The sequence below is a fragment of the Vanellus vanellus genome, assembly GCF_965231255.1.
Source record: "Vanellus vanellus genome assembly, chromosome: 12".
In the NCBI taxonomy this organism is placed as follows: domain Eukaryota; kingdom Metazoa; phylum Chordata; class Aves; order Charadriiformes; family Charadriidae; genus Vanellus; species Vanellus vanellus.
This window is the reverse complement of record NC_138917.1, coordinates 1,875,107-1,893,950: the sequence shown is the minus strand read 5'-3', so window position 1 is coordinate 1,893,950 and position 18,844 is coordinate 1,875,107. Positions and strand designations below refer to the sequence as shown.

At 41.4% G+C, this 18,844-nt stretch overlaps 2 protein-coding genes across 2 annotated transcripts; one reads left to right on the top strand and one right to left on the bottom strand.

The window, feature by feature from the left end:
- Positions 1 to 261: 261 nt before the first annotated feature.
- TK2 (thymidine kinase 2) lies at positions 262 to 16,675 on the bottom strand. Its single transcript, XM_082489164.1, has 10 exons — positions 16,382 to 16,675; positions 14,367 to 14,404; positions 13,417 to 13,491; positions 11,963 to 12,016; positions 10,312 to 10,401; positions 8,721 to 8,794; positions 4,825 to 4,913; positions 4,438 to 4,517; positions 3,036 to 3,116; positions 262 to 2,644 (listed from the first exon to the last, which is right to left on the bottom strand). Exons 1-10 carry the CDS (start codon positions 16,395 to 16,397, stop codon positions 2,546 to 2,548), a joined length of 696 nt encoding a protein of 231 aa, XP_082345290.1. The 5' UTR covers positions 16,398 to 16,675; the 3' UTR covers positions 262 to 2,545.
- On the top strand, positions 15,375 to 18,761 carry CKLF (chemokine like factor). The gene is made up of 4 exons (XM_082489166.1): positions 15,375 to 15,486; positions 15,570 to 15,728; positions 16,215 to 16,310; positions 18,397 to 18,761. Exons 1-4 carry the CDS (start codon positions 15,424 to 15,426, stop codon positions 18,499 to 18,501), a joined length of 423 nt encoding a protein of 140 aa, XP_082345292.1. The 5' UTR covers positions 15,375 to 15,423; the 3' UTR covers positions 18,502 to 18,761.
- The last annotated feature ends 83 nt before the right edge of the window (positions 18,762 to 18,844 follow it).

The following is an 18,844-nucleotide window of genomic DNA, read 5'->3' as shown; positions in this document are numbered from 1 at the left end:
CCAACAGAAGCGGCAGCTTGTTTCTATTGCGAGTGCTGCTGGTGCCGAAGTTCAGCCTGCGGGCAGAAACACAGTACTTTCTATGGCATTCTGCAACTCGCTACGCAATCACTGCTTCTTACACAGGCATAAAGGAAACAAAAGATGTATGAGAGTAATGTTGACTGCCCTTTTTTCCCCTCTCCTCATCAACTGACAGATCTCAAGAAACAAGCAAATAAATTCAAGGCTTAAAAACAGCTATTTATGATTACTGCAGTATTTTTATCTACACATCTACAGCAGGCTGCAAACATTTTACATTTATGACACATAACAAGCAACCTGTTTGGGTTTGTTCCCAGTTTTCATTAAATACCCAACCTTCCTGTATATGAAAAATCTATACATGAAAATGAATAGATAGCAAAACGTAAAATAAACATCACATCTGTAACTTTTAATAAATAATTTATATAAATTATTTCTTTGTATTCCATTATAATGATGAATATATGTAACCTCCATCCAAACTACTGTTTTGATATAATATAGGGGAGGGGAAATCTGACCAAAAAGCATAAAGTCTTTCAAAAGCTGAAAGATAACAGTGAGATTCTTTGTACTGTAAGATTCTCTGTACAAAACAATTGAGTGATATTTTCTGGACTGTGTGCAAAATATACATCCTTGGCTTCTACAACCCACAATGAAATTATAATTAAGAACAAACTGCAGATGACTGAACTTCAAATGTATAGAACTATTTCCAAAGAAGTAGTTCGTCTGGTCTCTTACAGAAGAAAAAATTTTGAAAGTTTAACGGAAGGCTTCAAATCACTACTATCCACCTACAAATAAGCTTCCATAAGTAAGACAATTACTTAACATGCAAAATCTTATTTTTAAGCTAGAATTCTACAGCTTTACAACAGAACAATAGAATGGCAATACTGGGTTCACAAGCTCTAGCATACTAATTTAGTACTTCATGAGGAAATGCTCTCTCAGTACCCTGATCATTATTCAGTTGTAATGATTTGGGGAAAAAAAAATATCCCACCAGATGGAAATAACAAGAAATAAACTGCATTTCCTGACCTGGAAAACAGCACGGTCATTTCAGTACAATGATTTTTAAGCATACCACAAAAACAGCTACTACAAAACTACAAAAGAAAAGCAGTGAAGTGATCTCCAAAAGTAATACCGTCAGATATTGTTCAAAATCAGGCGGAACATGGAAAAGCCAAGTAACTGAAAAAATTATATCCTCCAACAAGTTACAGAAAAATGTCTGTATTAAGTGATCAGAGTACTAACAAGTCTTGGACATCAGCCGTTTTTAGCAGCATTCACTACAAAGCTGTGACAGATGCTCAACTATATTAATACAAGTGTGTTTTAAAGCACTGTTAGCCTTGTTTGCTCCAGTTAAACCAACCAAAACTATTACAGAAAAAAAAAAATATAAATAAAGTACCTCAGGAATTATCCCCCTCAAATTAAACAGAAAAAGTAATGTGAAAACTGTCAGAACTGCTGTATTAAAAGGATTATCTTGAGGACAACACTCAGAGGTAAATCAGAAATTAAGGGCAACTCAACAGGTTAGCTAAGAAGTGCAAGAACAAAACCCCCGCTATTTTTCTCTACTCTCCAAGTACCTATAAGTCACAATAAACTGATCAAAATATAAACCCAAAGAACCATCTATATTTTTCTTTATAAAAAAAAAAAAGTACAATTGAAGAATCAAAAGTAGTTAAAACAATTAATTCTAGGGTTTTTTACAACCATTTGAAAGGAACAACAAATACAGTTCTGTGTACCCTGTATTTTCACCAGTCCTCAACTCAGCCACAGCAGGGCTGGTGATTTCATGAACACTAGAGGAATAAGTCCTTTTAAAAACCTAGCTTAAAAAATAGCCTCGGAGCTATTCTGCCATCACTTACGGAAACTGTTCCTCTCTTTTTGCCGCTGAATTCCAATGGGACTATACTAGTGCATAGTTATCTTCAGAACTACAGCTATATCGTGATTTCATGTAAAGCAGGAGACACTGAATTCAATGAAACTGCACCAGTGTAGGTAGGGTTAGAGTAAGACCCCCTATTTCAACCTGATAAGACCTATTTAATGAAGCTACTTTAACTTGATGCACTTCATTTGTTGCCTCTAATAATAAAAAAGGACATCCCACCTCTTGTATGGAACTATTTCTTTCAAATTAGAATAACAGGGTTGTCTTTGGGGGGAAAAAAGGAAGAAAATTGCATTACTTATAGGAGGCAGCAGTGAAGTGGGAAATGGGAGAAATACCCGTATTTTAGCTGAATAGAGCTGACACGGTAAAGCTGATGGAGAACCTAAAAACATGAAAGGGAATTGGCTTATATTCTGTTTATGACTTGTATCTGAACGTTTCATAGCACAACATTCTACAAAGCATAACTCAAAAGCAAAAAAAAAACATTCTATGTAGAAATATTAAAAATACTCAAAATTGCCGCCAAATCAGACTTCATAAACATGTTTTTTAAAATACAGCAACTGCAGACTTCTATAAATGGTGTTGCATGTTATACGGATTTAGTATTTGGTCCCGGTTTTCTTCATATTTTTCTATCATTTTCTGCATGTCGTGGTCAGCTCCAATAACCTTGAAAAAAAGAACATGAACATTAGAAATAATTGACACCATAAAACACGGTTGCTTTTGAGCAAAACAGGACTAGCACCGAAGCCAAACTGACATACTCCTAGAGATCTGTCCAATCAGCTTTCTGTTCAGAATTTGGCATTCAGTGAAAAGCTCAATGTCTGATCCTGCAATCACAGTGAACAGACCCTCAAATTCCACCAAACTGATGGAAGACTAGCCTCTTATGCGATACGCTATGGATAGCTGTAAACATTTTTCTGAGGTTTTCCTTCTCCAAAGCATATCAGAAAACCAGATTTATTTACTTTTCCCACTAAATAACACTCCTCATATTTGAAGAATACAATCCTCCATATGCTTAATTGATTATAACTAAAATAATACTCACAAGCACTGGGCAGGAAACTTTAAACAGTGTATGTTTAACGAGCCATTCTTCGTAGAGCTGATGAATAGCTTCTAAATATTCCTAGAAAACAGGTGTTCAAATAAAACATATGCCCAGGGATGAAACACACATTGCAATTTTTATATACTTGATAAGTAGTTAGGAACTACATATAAAAGCCAGCACTGAGCATTTCCACTAACAAAAATAAAAAGCATCAGAAGGTTTCTGGGAAAAAGTAACTCCCAGTATAAAGTTTTACTCCACGAAGAACCTCAAAGACACAGCTTACGGGAGCACAGGACTCTCAGCTCCTTTTAAGATCAAGAACCATGTTTCTCTCCCACAGGTATAATGTGGCTCAAGATTTTGCAGAGAAAAATACAACAAAGAGAAGTAAGGACAAAAAGGGCAAGACTGCAAAGAATACATATTGAAGGCACTTTCTGCGTCAGCATTTTTCCCAAAATTCGCAGTTCACTTTCTCCTAACTGTGACTCAATTTCCTCTAAACGCACTTCTGCCTATCAACAACTATGAAGGGTTTTTTTCATGGAGCCCACTTACCATTTTTCATTCATAATTGCTGCCCCCACCCTTCAGTAGAGCTGCGAAGTAACACAATGTCTCTCCAAAACCATTATAGCGAGGATTTATTCTCCAAGGCAAAATTTCACATGGCCCAATATATAGCTCTTTGCACATATCTTCAACTGACAATTGCTCCTACCGAACTACCCAACGCTATCTGGGTATATACTATATATATAACACTATAGAGTGTACACCTTTGTAGCATACAGTATATCTTCTGTAACTGCATTTATTTCTAGTTAGGCTTTCTTTAGGAGAAAATTTATTTAATGAAGGGCCATTCTGTAAACTGTGACACAGAAAGTGATCAGTCAATTACGACGGTTTATTTTTAAGCAGATTCCCATGCTAACAATTTTCAAATAGTTGCTTGTTCTCAGACACAAGCAGAGACACTTTCCATGCACAAACATCCTGGTAACAGCAGACAACAGAAAGTGCCCACATAAATCTTCAGCACCTGCATGCACAGGTATTTGTGCTTCAACTGGGTGCCTTTATGCCATTTAATGATACAAAAGCAATTGCCTTTTTACATCTTGAAGAAGATTAACAGCTAATTAATACTTCACCTAAATAGTCAGCTATAGTACACTGATTACCAAAACATAACACTTGGGAAAGTCAGTGTGCATGATAGATGACTTTTATAAAATAAATCAAAATTAAATACTGAAGTTTTAGTTTGCAATGGAAACAGCTGCACCACATTTTGGCAACAGACTCAGGATCTGATTTTAGTAGTTGAATTGGAATCATCACGTTTTTAAAGCTCATTGTAACCACATATATTGAAGGAAGTCCTTACCAGAGGAATGATCTTTTCCTCTTCTCTGCATCTTCTCTTTAATCTCTCATAGCAAACTTCAGGAGAAGTCTGCAGATAAACTGCCATAACAAAAATTGTAACAGTTAAGTTCAAGGATAAGCTTTAAAAGCAAAGCAGAAACTTACTTCACAAAGTGTAGAAGGAAAGAATCCTGACTCGGGTACCACCACTGAACCTCCCCTTGGGCGTTACGGTTAATCAATCCACAAACCAGGTGTGAATTCATGCTGTCTGATGTTACACATTGCAACCACTATCATATTAAATAGTGTGACTATTTATGACCCAAGAAACAAGCATTATTTTTTCTCCCCGTAAGGAAACCCCCACACAAACATACCCCTCCAGATCCCATCAAAATTTTACCTATCAAATCAACCGAAACATCAGTGTTGTTCTGGATCCAGTCAAACCATTCACTTAGGACAACATAATCCACCTCTGGCATTTTTCCACTGAATAAACATAAAAGTCATCACTCACTGAACAGCGTGCACAGATCAATTCTAAACTCATATTTTTTTTCACTTGACTAGAATTACTCCCAATTTACTTCAGCACATGTGAAATGAAAACAAGACTAATAATATGCCCACCCAAGTTCAAGTCTTCATAAAGCACTGTTTATACAACAGAAAGACCAAATTATCTTTTTTTTAAAAAAGTACTAACACAAAGTTTCTATTATTAAGTTACAAACATTAATTATTTTCCCCAATACAGTTAAGAAATAATTACTTAGTGACTAAGAAGAAAAACATTACCACATTGACATTTATACAATAACAACAAATTAGTGTCAATGGTATTTATTGCTTAAGGATCATTTCAAATATATACTGCAGTGCATGTCACCAGAAAGGCTTGATTTACTAATCAGCACTGACAATTCATTACAGAAGCCATAGTACAGAAGCGGTGGAAAAAACAATGACAGCATGTAAATAAAATTTACTACTACTGTAAAAAATATTTATGGAAAGAGTACTGAAATATTCAACATGCTCAATTTGAACTCTGTATTCAGAGATTATAGACAATATTGGAGACAACTGTCCCAAAGTTATCTCAGTAAGAATAACAAAATATCAAAGAACTCATGTAAAAGGGAGTCTACAGATGATATATAAGAATCACGTATTTTGTTTTTACTAGTATCGGAATTTTCACTTATTACTATATTCCTAAGCAGTCAAATATTACTAGTTCTACATTATTCTGTCTTCAAAACTGGCGACAGTAACACATACTGCACACTCTTTCCTAAATGCCTCTGCAATACCAATATAAAAAAGAGATGGGGTTAAGAGACTCCTGTCCTCTCCAGCTGAATCATTAAGACCAGCTGCAACATTTTAAATAGTGCTGAAGAAAACGATTCCACAGATTTCTCAACCATTCTCCTGGCAAAACGCTTTGATCACTGGCAAAACTGAACGAAGATAATCCAGAAAGACATTTCCACTTAAGTAGGCAAGAAAGTGAAAACAGTATTCATACCACCTCCCTTCTTTATCTGCCATCCAGCTGAATATCTTGCCTCACAAAACACCCAAGAAATGGGATGACATAACTCACTGCTGTTCTTCTAACGTATCAACCAGTAGATGTGCTGTAAAAGGCACTAAAGGGTGTTTTCATCTCCAAAGTTTGCTGACATTTGACTCCTACCAAGTGAAGTTAAGCGCAAATGGAACAAGCTTTATAGCGTAACCTACTCTGAATTCAAATGGGAATTGCTAGTGCTTACCCTGTAACGTACCCCGCATACTTACGTGCACACATCTAAAATTCTTCTACAGTTTTACACCTAACGCGAGTGTGTCTTTCAGTGCTGAACTCAGCTGTGCAATCGCGGTAACAACTGGGACGCTCACTGCATAGCTGTGCATGCCGGAGAAGCTCACAGCAATTGCTCACAATATAAACCTTCCATCATCGTCATAAATCTTATTCTATTTCTCTCTCTGGGAAAAAGCCTGCAAAGCCAAAACACAAAGGCTGAGTGACATGGGACCAAAGAAGACCTGGTGTTCCTGATATTCCACAGCTCCTCATCCCTTGCTTAAACTAATTATTCTCCTAAAGGAGAAGAGTTTGTGTAGACTGGAGATAACAAGGGATTTTCCTCCATCTTTTAGACTGGGACCCTAAACGATACCTTCTCTTACAGAAAAGAAAGCAGAAAATAACCTCTGCTTTTTGCAGCAAGCTTGCCCCATTCAGTCTGAGTTTTATCTTGAATAAAAAAGTTCTATTTCATTTTTACGTACTTTTAATGGGAAAATGCCTTCCATACAGCCATTTAACAATCCCTTTGCTAAAGGCACCTCTTGGAACAGCTTGAGCCTGAGGGGTTTTTTGATAATATTTTCAGGAAAATTTAAAGATATGTCAGGTCAGTTTTGTTTTCCAGACCTTCCATCAGACAGGCATAATTCAATTTCTACAATGGGCAACCTCTCCTGTGTTATCTGCATGGTTTTTGCATGTCAACTAACCTACACAAGAATTAGTCACTCCCCTACAGAGACAGGAGATTCCTGTAAGTAACGCAGTTTTTGAGATGAGTCTAGATGACCTTTAAAGAACTACGACACATAAGGATAGGGCAGCGAGCAAACAACATGGAGTAAAGCTACAGAGCTGCTCACCACAGGACGTTCTGGAAACTAAAGGTTTACACGAGCTTAGGAGGAAACTGCATACGTTCATGGAAAAGAAATTCCCTGTCTGTCACTAAATACACTGCAGAATAAGGAAGTCCCTAAATTGTAGGTTACTGGATAGACTCAGAAATTATCATAAACGCTGACCCTGTTCTTACACTCTTTTCAAGTACTTCTGGCCACCACTGGAGAAAGGATGAGGGAGGGCAGATTTAGTGATTTTTTTCATGTGACTCAAAATGGCTACTTTCATGTAGCCCAAATTTTTCCTTGTTTTAATTTACAATCCTTTTACACACCCTTATATCGTATTTTGGTTTCCTATTGATAGCATCAGCTGGCTTCTAGCTTGCTGTAACAAAACAACGCAAGTGCCTTCTGGCCAGCATTAAACAGTGCTGAAGCCATGAAACATCTTAATGCCCTTAAAAATATTACAAAATTAATATATAGAGTTGACACAAGCAGACCTAGCCTCACAGCAACAAAGTTCTCAGTCTTTGGGACAAAAGGACCTTGTCAAAAATGGAAAAAAAAAAAAAGTCAGTAATTAAAAACGAGGAAGGCATTCCAGTACATTTCCACTGCATACAGACTGGGATAAATAACGTCTGTTTCTGTTTGCCTCACATCTTGCTGCGTGTCTCTCAACTTTCAAAGCAGTCCCACTATCAGAGTAGGCGCTTATGTAGCATGGATGCCATCTGGTGGCATGCAGCCGCTCTCCTTGCAGACAGGGGCAAGAAACTGGTTTTGTCCCTGAAGACCACTGAAAAATCCATTAAAACAACAATCTGTCACATACACTTGGCAATAGAAAGTCGGCATTCTGAACAAAACAAAAAGTCAGTGCTGATTACTGCACTACTTTAGTGAGCACGGGATGGATGAGTTATACACCGGCCTGGTAATAAATGCTTTTTCTATCTCAGGCCACAATCTTATCCCTCAGAACATAATAACCCAGGTTCAGCCCGATTGCTTCTACCTCTGGCCCAAGGACACCTTGGGGTAGGAACCCGATTCAGAAAGTGACATTTAGAGACAAACAGGTCTTGCTCTTTCCTTACTCACTAGCCTGCCGAGGTTTTCAGGCTATTTTTGATCCTATGACCCCTGATTCCAAGCAATAGCACGTGAGGACTGGAATGCTTGTCACTCGAGTTCCTGCTTGGAAGAAATACCAATCCTGGGCTCTAGGTTGGATAATGCTACCTAGCTCTCTCCCTCCTACAGCGTTATTCTTGACATCCTCATGGGTTTTGATCTGTTCAGTATGCGTTTGCTTTGACTTAAGCAAGACTTTTGTATTCAGCTGGAGAGCAGATAACTTCAATAAATGGTGTTCTAAATAATAAGATGCTCTAAATACAGGAGAGCACTTCTGAGAAAGACTCTCATCTGGCCCATGTCCCACAGGTTTTATTCTACCAGTGGGCACCACGTCCTGTACAAAACACACTGCCACACCAACAAAGAACTGACAGATTCCACAGACCACTTAGCTGCAAATTACCAGAGAAATTATCAGGCGATTATATTTATTTTTTTAATCTAAGCCAAGAGAGTAAAGTAGAAAACCATACACCATACCTTCGATACAAATTTTCTACAAAAATGTATTTTGCGCTGTGAATCGATCGCTCCATCATTCGTATGGGGGAAATCTACAAAATAAAACTTGACAGTCACTGACCTGTTTACATTTTTCAGCATGTTTGTTTCTTTCCAAGCTTATATTGAACATCACGTCCTTTACATTATGAAATACATAACATTTTCAGCTCTTCCAGATCTTGCAATAAAAAAAATATTGGGAGGGTGGGAACCACAAAAAACAAGTATTCTTAATCTTAATTATGGTCACTGCATTATTAAACACCTACATAGCTAATCTTTTATTCATACGCAAGTTTCAAAGGTAATTGCAGAAGTGTTAAACTGAGCAGCTGAAGTGAACTATGGGGACAAAAAAGCAGCACTCCACTCAGGATTTGAAGAGCAACAGCAACAATTGCTACCTGAATTGCTGCCACCTTCAGGTGTGTTACTGGGCCAACAGCACAGGCCTAACCTCAGAAAAACTGTAAGAAAACAGAACTTTTCCAAGAAGTAACTACAACTGACAAAGTACTGCTGCCTTATCCAGTCATGCACGTGTTCCAACAGCACTTCATTTTGGAGAGGAGGGATTCTCCGAGGCTCTCTGAGGCCCCTGCGGAGGAAGGCAACCCTGGCAGAACTCCTTCCAACCAAGTATTCCGCACGTCAATGACCACGGAAGCAACAATAGCTCCAGCAAGGCTCAAATGGCAAACGACAGCAAAGCACAGATTACAATGCAGGGCGATCCTCAGGAATTTTTGAATGAATGTCTTCTGCAACAGAATGAGAATTCTATTATCTTGAAAAAAACACCTCTTCCAAAAAGCTAATGATTGATTACACATGCAGTATCACTATTACACGTGGTACTTCTGAAAGTTTGCCCTGACACAAACTCAGAAAACATAATCTAAGAACAATCATTAAGATATAAGTGTGCCACATAAGAACGGACCTTGTAATCAGGGAATGGAAGACTTAGAGCAGAATGTAATAAAACGTGTTTGAAGGAAAGAGAAATGAACAGATCTTGATAAAAAAAGTAGAGCGTGTGAATTGATACAGAAAAATTACAAGAAAAAGGGATGCAAGCCATCTGAAAAAAGCAATAGAAAATTTTAGTGGAAGTATTTTGGATAAACACAAGAAGCAAAGGACAAATTTGTCCTAGACAGCATGAAGCAGCAAAACGAATACTAACACTATCTTCAAAATTGCCTAATGTTTGCCAAAGATTTGAAATAGCTAAATTTATATAGAGACCAATTACAGACAAGTCACTGACAAGCGATGATGAAGAGACCTGTGCAATTCTAGCACATAAGGGTGGTGCAAAAAAAGCAGCATTAGTTTGGGAAAGTAAAAGTTCTGAGCAGGTAGGAGGGAGATGTTTTGCCCCTGGAGCAGGTGTTGAGCATATCAACAATGTCTTTGCACCATAAAAATTCATACTCACTTCAGGACCAAAGGAAGAAGGCAGACAGCATCTTAACTTTTGGATACAAGGTTAAAAATATGTATTACTCATAACCACATCTAACTCTTTTTTTAAAATCAAAAGAAAAGTATGTTTATTTACCATTGGTCTGGTATGCTGCTCCAACATTGTAAGCTGTATGTAAGTCTGTAATGTTATCCCCCATCTTGATGCATCCTGGTACATTAAGCCCTGGGGTTAGAGATGGAAGCGAGACAGAGAGACATTTTGGTTTGGCCAAACAGCAAAAAAAAGAGAAGTCGTGTATTTCATAAGCTTTTGCATTACAACAGAATTGCTAAAAGGAGTGCACTAAACCAGCTAACACCAGGTTTGACAAAAATTAAGTGATCGTTGGCTCTCTGCAAGGCAGATGGAAGAATTACAGTCCTGGTCCTTAGAGACACTAACTGGGACACTTGGAATGTTCACTGAAGTCAACAGGAATTAGTTACTCTGCACGTGGAACAGTCAGGACCAGGCATTGCTCATGAGACAGTTCAAATATGTTTAGTAATTAAAAAAAAACATATCTGCTACTCTTATTTTTGTGCACTGACAGACTCTCGGTATACTCAGTCCCTCCAGGAATGCAAACATGGTTCCAGTAAGCATGGTCCAAGCCCCAGAAAAGGTGCCTTTTAACACAGACAATTGTTTTTCCCAAAGGATCCTCCAAGCAGTTCTCAGACCTTCCACTCCCTCTGATTGCTGCAATTCCACACACACACACTTACAAGCAACAGTCTAACCTGTAAAGCAGAGAAAAGATCTGCCTCAAAATAAGACCCCATCCAGTGTCTATTTGCTGAGGTGACAAGCTTTAAGTCAGCAGCATAGATCTGACCTCTTTCTTTTCTCCTTGCCCAAGATCAGAATACAAAAGCATTCTGAAGTGCACAGATTGCTGCGATGATGTGCGACAGAGCCAAGCATGCCCTATCCCTTTACTAATAATAAGAAAGTAAAGCATCAGCGACTCCTAGTTGGGAGAATTTACTTTTCCAGATGACCTATGCTAGCAGTAATTGCATCAAATACACGTTTGGGCACATGTGGTTTGGAGTGCATCCACACTGCTGTGTTGACAGCAAATTCCACATGAGCTTGAGCATAGATACCCATCTCAGCCAGCAATGAGATTTTTGCAATGGAGGTGATCATACGAGCAGGGAAGACTGATGTCAGAAACCACTTCCACCATCCCAGCAAAAGCGTATCTGCAGATGCAGCCAGAGCCCCGACTGCTGTCTCCGAGCACAGCTGTGACAAAGGGACATCCTTATGGGGAATGGTTCCAGGAAGCGACGACTACCCAAAGGACAACAGACAACTCTCCACACCTCACAAGACTGAACTTTCCTTTTCCTTACCTTCAGCCATCAAACAATACTAACCGATCAGATCCACCTCTCGCTTTCTGAGGTAATTTAATAGCAAAGACATTCTTCCCTGCTTTGAAATAGGCATAAGTAGATTTAGAAACAACTGTCACACTCAGGGCTTACCTTTCTGTGAGTTTCTTTAGCTCATACCCAGTCCTTGCCAAAACCACATTTTATACGCAATGTTTCTTTTACATGCGTGTCTTAATCATATTAAAAGATCTTTGGCACCACAGAGCTTTATTTTTTACTGCATGAGATCATGACCACACCTTTCGTAACAGTTTTGCTGATCGGCAAGAAGTCCTCATGCACGTCTTTCTAAAAGAACAGTAATTCTAATTGCAAAATTAATTTCTGCCACTTACCAGGATATTATGACCACGAACATTCCTCCACTTAGTCACCGGTTCTGTCAAAACCTTGGGAAAAAGAATTACTCAGCATTAAACAGGTTTTAGATTCTAAATGCGTAATTTGACCCTACAAGTCTACAACTATTTTTGATGAGCACTCATTCAGTAAGTCAGAGTATTCAGGACTCATATTGGAAAGCTTCTCCCTCTTCAAAAAACAGCACTGAATCCTGCAATACAAACGGTAATAATGAACACTGCTAAAAAATAGGGAAATATCACTATACAACATCTTTATAGCATTTTTAAACCACCAAAATAAAACACTGGATTGATTACCTAGCGAGCCTCGATATAATTTCCCTTTTTTGAGTCAAAATCAGTACGCTATGGCTTAGCCAAGTACCAATTGCATGTCACTGAACTGCTCATTCCCTCACAAATTAATTTCTCAGAGTCACACTTGTCAGCAAAGGAAGAGAGGATCAGAATGTTATCACATTACTTTTCATTTTATTTTTGTGATCTAACAAAAAAAATGTATACATAAGTTCTACGAAATTAATCAGAAAAGCTTCTAACCCGAATAGGTAAATAACAAGAGACTTATCTGGTTCAAACAGGGTCTAAAACTCCAAGGATACTGTAGAGCCAGGCCTAAGAGAATCTGATTAAGCCTGAGAAGTTAACTAGCTTTGTTAAAAACTGTTGCACTATATGCAAATTAAAGTCTGCTATCCTTTGGGTTAGTAATTATTTATTCCATAAGGATCATTCCTGTTGAATCACCAAGTAACATCTGGCAGCCCAGCATTTCTATGAGGAATTCTAAGACTTATTACCAAACGTGCTCCCAGGTCTGTCAGGAAAAGTATTAATATCTGATGTACACAAAAGCAATTCCTCACAGAGGTTTGATCTCAATGTTGTTTAAAATACAGTAAGCCGGCCCTTCCCCTAATCTTGTTCTAAGCGATAAGAAATCAAATACCACAACAGTCTTAAGAAACCCCCAGAAATAATTCTAACAGATATTTTTTTTTTTTAAAAGCCCTCCATTTACTGGGATCTCAGTTATATGACATCAGTATTTTTACATCGTCACTTCTTTGCCTTTACTTGTTAGAAGATACATCTAAAATGTGACAGGAAACAGCAAATGAGCATGCCCGAACATGCCCAGCCCGTGTGGGTTGCTCTTACTTTACAGAGCTATAACTCTAATCCACAGGTTTTACTGATATTTTGGCATCCGGTACTATATTACCTATGACCTCAAGTTCTCTTCTACAGTTTGACTGTAGGTAGTTGGGGGAGGTGACCCAATAAGTGCAGTGGCTCACAACCTGCTGCTCCTTCCTCATCAGCCTAAGAAAGGATAACACTTCTAAGTTAACTGTCAATTCTGTTGAGACAAGCGACTGCTTAATGATGTAAATAAAGACAAAGAAATGTACATCCAGTACCTCAATGCTGGTAGTTTGGGCAAAATAATCCAGACACGTTGTTTTTCCACTTGCAATGTTCCCCTCGATACATATCTGATGAAAAACAGTATCACCTTTAAAAAACGTGCTATCACATAGTATTAAACACCATATGTAAAAATAAACCCTTTCCATATCAAGCACACTATTTCCTTGTTATGTAAATAGATTATTTTATAGGAAGACATTGGGTTTGGATGAAGTTTGGACATTGCGCCTCCCTGCAGAGCACTGCTCTTTCTCTCCCTGACATACCTGCACCAACTTGTGTCTTTCGCAGGCGAGGGGCAGCCTCGGTCTCCGGTGCCCCGGCAGAGCCAGCTGCCTGCCCCTGCTTCCACACCCCGTCCCCTTCCCACCGTCCCAAGAGTGGCAGAGGGTCACTGCTGGGCCACTGCTCCCCCCCAGCTCACCTCCCAGACTTCAGCTTCACTTCCAACTTAAAATAAACACCAACTGAAGTAACAATTTCAGTAGCCATTAAATAGATAGCTTAAACCTTCAGATGCATTAAATTTTTCTTTTCAGAAAGTTGCACAATTAAAATAAAATAAGAGAATTTTGTTTCGGCTGTCTTAAAATAATTTATAGCTTAAATGAATGAGATGCCAAATACAAAAAAAAAAAACCTCCCAGGCGGGGTTGTATAGGGCAACTGCAATGCTACACACTGACCCGAGTGACACCTGTCCCTACACAGTACCATGCGTTTGCACAAATCCCTCACGACTTTATTGCAATTTACAGAACAGAATTCACAGATAAGCGTAGGTTTGCACCCAGTAAGACCCAGTGACAGACCCACCACCTGGACACCGCTCAGTAAAACGGCCACGTCCGATGGTCGCCAATACACACACGCTCAGATTGTACTAAAGTAAGAGGTTGCACGTTTTACCCAGATTTCTGAACAAAATGCAAATACTTACAACTGTCTTCCTATCCTCTTCTTTTATCAGATGTTTATCTAGAATGGAAATGAACAGGAGTTACAACCAAGAAGGTTTTTGTAACCTACAGTTATACTGAGCCTCTTAACGTGAGCCCTTCCATTAAGTTTTTTGGTTCTCCATTGCTTAATACTAGTATTTGCCAAATTACCAATCTTCCAGGTTTTCGCTAATTACTGGGTCACGTGACAGGCACATTTTAGCACACACTGACACAGTTTTAGCTCAAATTCTCCACTGTCCTTGACACTACCAAGAGCCCAATGGTACCTATGCTCCTTCAGCAGGTTTCTGTCGCCCTTACTGCTCCTCAGCGAGTTTCCATAGGGCAAAAAGCTGAATTTTGGAAAGGCCAGTCCGGGTGCGCCGCCCACCGACCCCAGGCCCAGCCAGAGCTGGGCAAGGATGGAGAGTTTTGGACACCTCCAGGACAAGCGATTTAGATGCTTTACATCTCAAAACCACCGACGCAAAGCTTCTCCAAGCAACGCCAGGATCGCCAGACCCTTAACAAAACACCTTAAAAAAGGCCGTTTGGGTACCTGGCCCGGCCCGGCCCATGAGGGCGCGGCAGGTTTGCACAGACAGAGGGGCCGTGGGGCTCGGTGCCGCCTCACCCCGGTGGAGCCCCCGGGGCAGAATTTAAACGAGAACCGAGCAAGGCTCCTTCCTCCATCCCTCACTCCCTTCCCTCCCCCCGGCACCACCACCGCCGCCGCCCCCCGCCGACTCACAGCCGCCAGCGCCGCCGGGGCCGGGCCGGCAGCGCAGTGCCAGGCCGCCCGCCGAGGAACCCGCCGCCGCTCCGCCCGCCCAGGCCGCCCCGGCCGCCCCCGCCGCTCCGCTCCCGGGGTCCCACCGACCCCGGGCCCCTCGCAGCGCGGCGGGCCGCGCCCAGGCCGCGCCCAGCCGCCACATCGCCCATCCCCGCCGCCGCAGGACACCGCCGGCACCGCCCGCTTCCGGCCGCTGCTCCCTCCCTTCCGCCGCCGGCGGAGCCCCGGCACCGGTCCGGCTCCCGTCCCGCGGCGCAGCCATGGTGGCGGTGGACAGCGGGTTCCCGCGCTCGCCGCGGGGCGCCGTGAAGCTGGCCCGCGGGGTAGGCCTGAGGGGAGCGCGGCGGGACGGGGCCCCCCCGCGGGTCCCTCCGCTGACACCCCCCATACCCCTTTGTCCCCTCAGCTGGTGGCGGGCGTCGCCTTCCTCTGCTTCGCCGCTTCCCGCGCCCCCGGGGCCTACACCGCCCTGGCCGTCATGGAGGCGGCCATCACCGCCCTCTTCTTCCTGCTGTACCTGCTGCGGCTGGACCAGCGGCTGAGCGGGCTGTTCTGGCCCTTGGCGGTGAGTACGGCCGCCCCGCGGCCTCTCCCGTCGGGGCCGTTAACGGGAAACGCCGCGTTTGCGCCAGTTTCTTCCTCACGGAGACCTTCTTTTGCACCGCTTTCTCGGTGACGTCCGTTAACGGCCCCTCCGTCTGCTTAACTTGGGAATACTGCGCTTCTCGTCTTTAACATCAATTAAACGTGCGCTTGCACCAAGATGTTAACGAGTTCTCCTCCCACCTCCCTTTTTTTTTTTAAATTTCTTTGCTGCTTTAGTGGCCAAGTTGCATAAATTTAACTGTAAATGAGGAAGTTGTATCACAGACGCTCTTTTTAACGTGGCACCGCTGGGTGTCACTATCGACCTCGCATAGATATTACTGTATTTCTACTGTGATAGCAAAGCAGCAGCTTTTTAGCGATTCATACAACATTGGGAGCTATTCACGTTCTTCGTCGGGCGCGTATTTCAGAATAAACACTCTGCTTCCGCGGCCTCTTCCAGGATGTTTTCAACTCGGTGGTGGCGGCGTTGTTCCTCCTCGTCGTGTGCCTGTTTGCGGTAATAGTCAAGACCAACAACGGGACACTGGCCGGAGGAGTAAGTAGGAAGGTGGTGAACCAATTTCAGTTCTTACGGTAGACATGACGTGAGCCTCGTGGTGTACTTACATTGTGGTAAGACCATGAAAATAACTCCATCGTGGAAGAACGTACACAGAAGTTGCAAACAAAAGTGAATATGTATTCACTTTTATCTCACTAAAAAAAAAAAATAATCCTCAAATGACAAATAATTGAAAGATATTACTAGGCTTAGGGATTACTACAGAGAAGTCAAATCACAGAATGGTTTGGGTTGGAAGGGACCTTGAAGACCATCCAGTGCCACCCCCCTGCCCTGGGCAGGGACACCTCCCACCAGCCCAGGTTGCTCCCAGCCCCGTCCAACCTGGCCTTGAGCACCCCCAGGGATGGGGCAGCCACAGCTTCTCGGGGCAACCTGCACCAGGGGCTCATCGCCCTCACAGGGAAAAATTTCTTCCTAATATCTAGTCTTAATCTCCCCTCTTCCAGTTTAAAACCATTCCCCCTTGTCCCATGGCTCCCTTCCCTGATCCAGAGTCCCTCCCCAGCTCTCCTGGAGCCCCTTCAGGGACTGGAAGGGGCTCTGAGGTCTCCCCGGAGCCTTCTCTTCTCCGGGCTGAATGCCCCCAACTCCCTCAGCCTGTCCTCCCAGCAGAGGTGCTCCAGCCCTCCCAGCATCTTCGTGCTAACACTGAAAACTCCTAGAGTTTAATTAATTTGAGTAACCTGCATTTGCTTCCAGAGCTTGAAATTCTAGGTGGGAGAATCCGTAGCTCTTCTAGGACTATCCAGTTTGGTTACACTATTTCAGAAGAAATGCCTGCAATCCTGCTAAAAAGAGTTGAAACTATAACGGACATGCTGGTACCTCCCTCCTAATGCGTATGTTATTTTTTCTGAGACAAACTGAGAAATTATGGTAGTTGAAGAGGTTCTTTCATACTGTGATTGTAAGATTTTTGTGTACTTAAGATCAAACCAGTTTAACAGTTTAAGCAACTGGTATTTTTAATTCATATGAAAACTAATTAACATTAATGAACAGCAAGGGGGGGAAAAAAACCTCAGTTTTGAAAGTGTTTTAAGTCTCCTGAAATACAAGACAAGCTAAAATGTGACAAGCAACCAAAAGAAACCCAGAACTTGCCACATGAGTTTTTCAAGATCAGGTTAAGCGACGAGGAGGTGGAAAGCTGACGTCTTTGCTGGCAGTGACATCCTGAGCTAAAAGGAGACTTTCTGATAGTGACTGGCTATGGTAGAGTGTAATTTATATTCTCAGCTGTGAAGTTAACAGAAATTAAAGTTAGGTTAGATGCAGGAGGCTAAGCGGGTAGCTTGGAAAAACAAGTTTGGGCAGAACATATGACATCTTCAGTGGGGGGGAGAAAGAGAATTGCTGTGAGGCCCGAGCTCCTGGGGCACAAACTGCCTGGAACTCTGCGCTCCCGAAAGAGCTTGCCCAAACATTGCTCCCACTGATCAGATCATTCCATTTTAAAACACGCATCAAAAAAATTACGTGCATGTGGGATCGGGCTGAGGGGCAGGAGCTGAGCAAATCCCCTCAGTGGCCATTTGGCAAACACATTTTTCCAGTTGCCTGACTGAAGTTGTATATTTTTTAAATACTTACATACATTTTCTTCATTTTGGAATATGTTTCCCGTTCAGAGCTTCAGAGGAGAGGAGTGCTATTTTTTTTCCCTGATAGGCTTGTTTCTACAAATGTTGACTTTTCTCCGGGCCAATCCCATTAATTAGGCAGTCCTTAACAAGGAGACAGAAGGGTTGTCATTTAGGATAAAAGCATTGTCTGGCATAATGCAGCATTAGCTTAGATTTCAAGGAGAACACATCAGCTCCAAGGCTTCACACAAACATCAAACAAAGCCAGGGCATAGACTGCTGTCTGAAAGGCTGATGGGATTTAAATGTGCATGTTATTTAATTAATCGGCTGTCTCACATCACACATATATTTAGAAGGCCAGGAGCAAGTTAGGAAGATGCATTTACTGCTGCTTTGAGAAATGGTAGATGGGTCACTGCAGTAAAAGAGATTCTGCGGGGAAGCTAACATTATCGTTATTTTCATAGGTGTTTGGTCTTGTGTTGCTTGTTCTCTGTGTTGTTGACGCGGTTCTTCTTTGTCGGAAGATTAGCCTTGGTGGACCAAGAGGAAGGACTACTCCTGCAAAATAAGATTACAATTTTAGGAAGAGAACGATTTCTCTGTTGATGGCTGTTTTACTGTTCTCTTTTAAAGAATTTCTATTTTCATGTGTTCACCTTTGAATTTCCCGTGCATCTATGTATATTTTTGCAAGTGTCATTCCTCAGTTTTCTCTACAACTGTAGTTTCAGCGTTGCTTCTCAGAGGATTGTCCCGGTTTTCTAAACTGAATTCCATTTTTTACCTGTATCAAAATTAGCTTCAAGTTTCTGTAATAAAAAGAAAATAAAAATGAGCCTAAGTGCATTATTTAACGCTATTTATTAAGTGTACTTAAAGTAAAAACGTAATGTAGCAGTGACCACCTTTTGG

What these genes read in the sequence shown, in the direction of transcription:
- CKLF (XM_082489166.1), top strand. Translation starts at nt 15,424, where the DNA reads ATGGTGGCGGTGGACAGCGGGTTCCCGCGCTCGCCGCGGGGCGCCGTG. An exon ending in CCGTGAAGCTGGCCCGCGGG is followed by an intron (nt 15,487 to 15,569) that starts GTAGGCCTGAGG and finishes TTGTCCCCTCAG; the next exon opens with CTGGTGGCGGGCGTCGCCTT. An exon ending in GGCTGTTCTGGCCCTTGGCG is followed by an intron (nt 15,729 to 16,214) that starts GTGAGTACGGCC and finishes GGCCTCTTCCAG; the next exon opens with GATGTTTTCAACTCGGTGGT.
- TK2 (XM_082489164.1), bottom strand. An exon ending in AGCAGCATACCAGACCAATG is followed by an intron (nt 8,795 to 10,311) that starts GTAAATAAACAT and finishes TTTATTTTGTAG; the next exon opens with ATTTCCCCCATACGAATGAT. An exon ending in AGGAAAAGATCATTCCTCTG is followed by an intron (nt 3,117 to 4,437) that starts GTAAGGACTTCC and finishes CCTGTTTTCTAG; the next exon opens with GAATATTTAGAAGCTATTCA.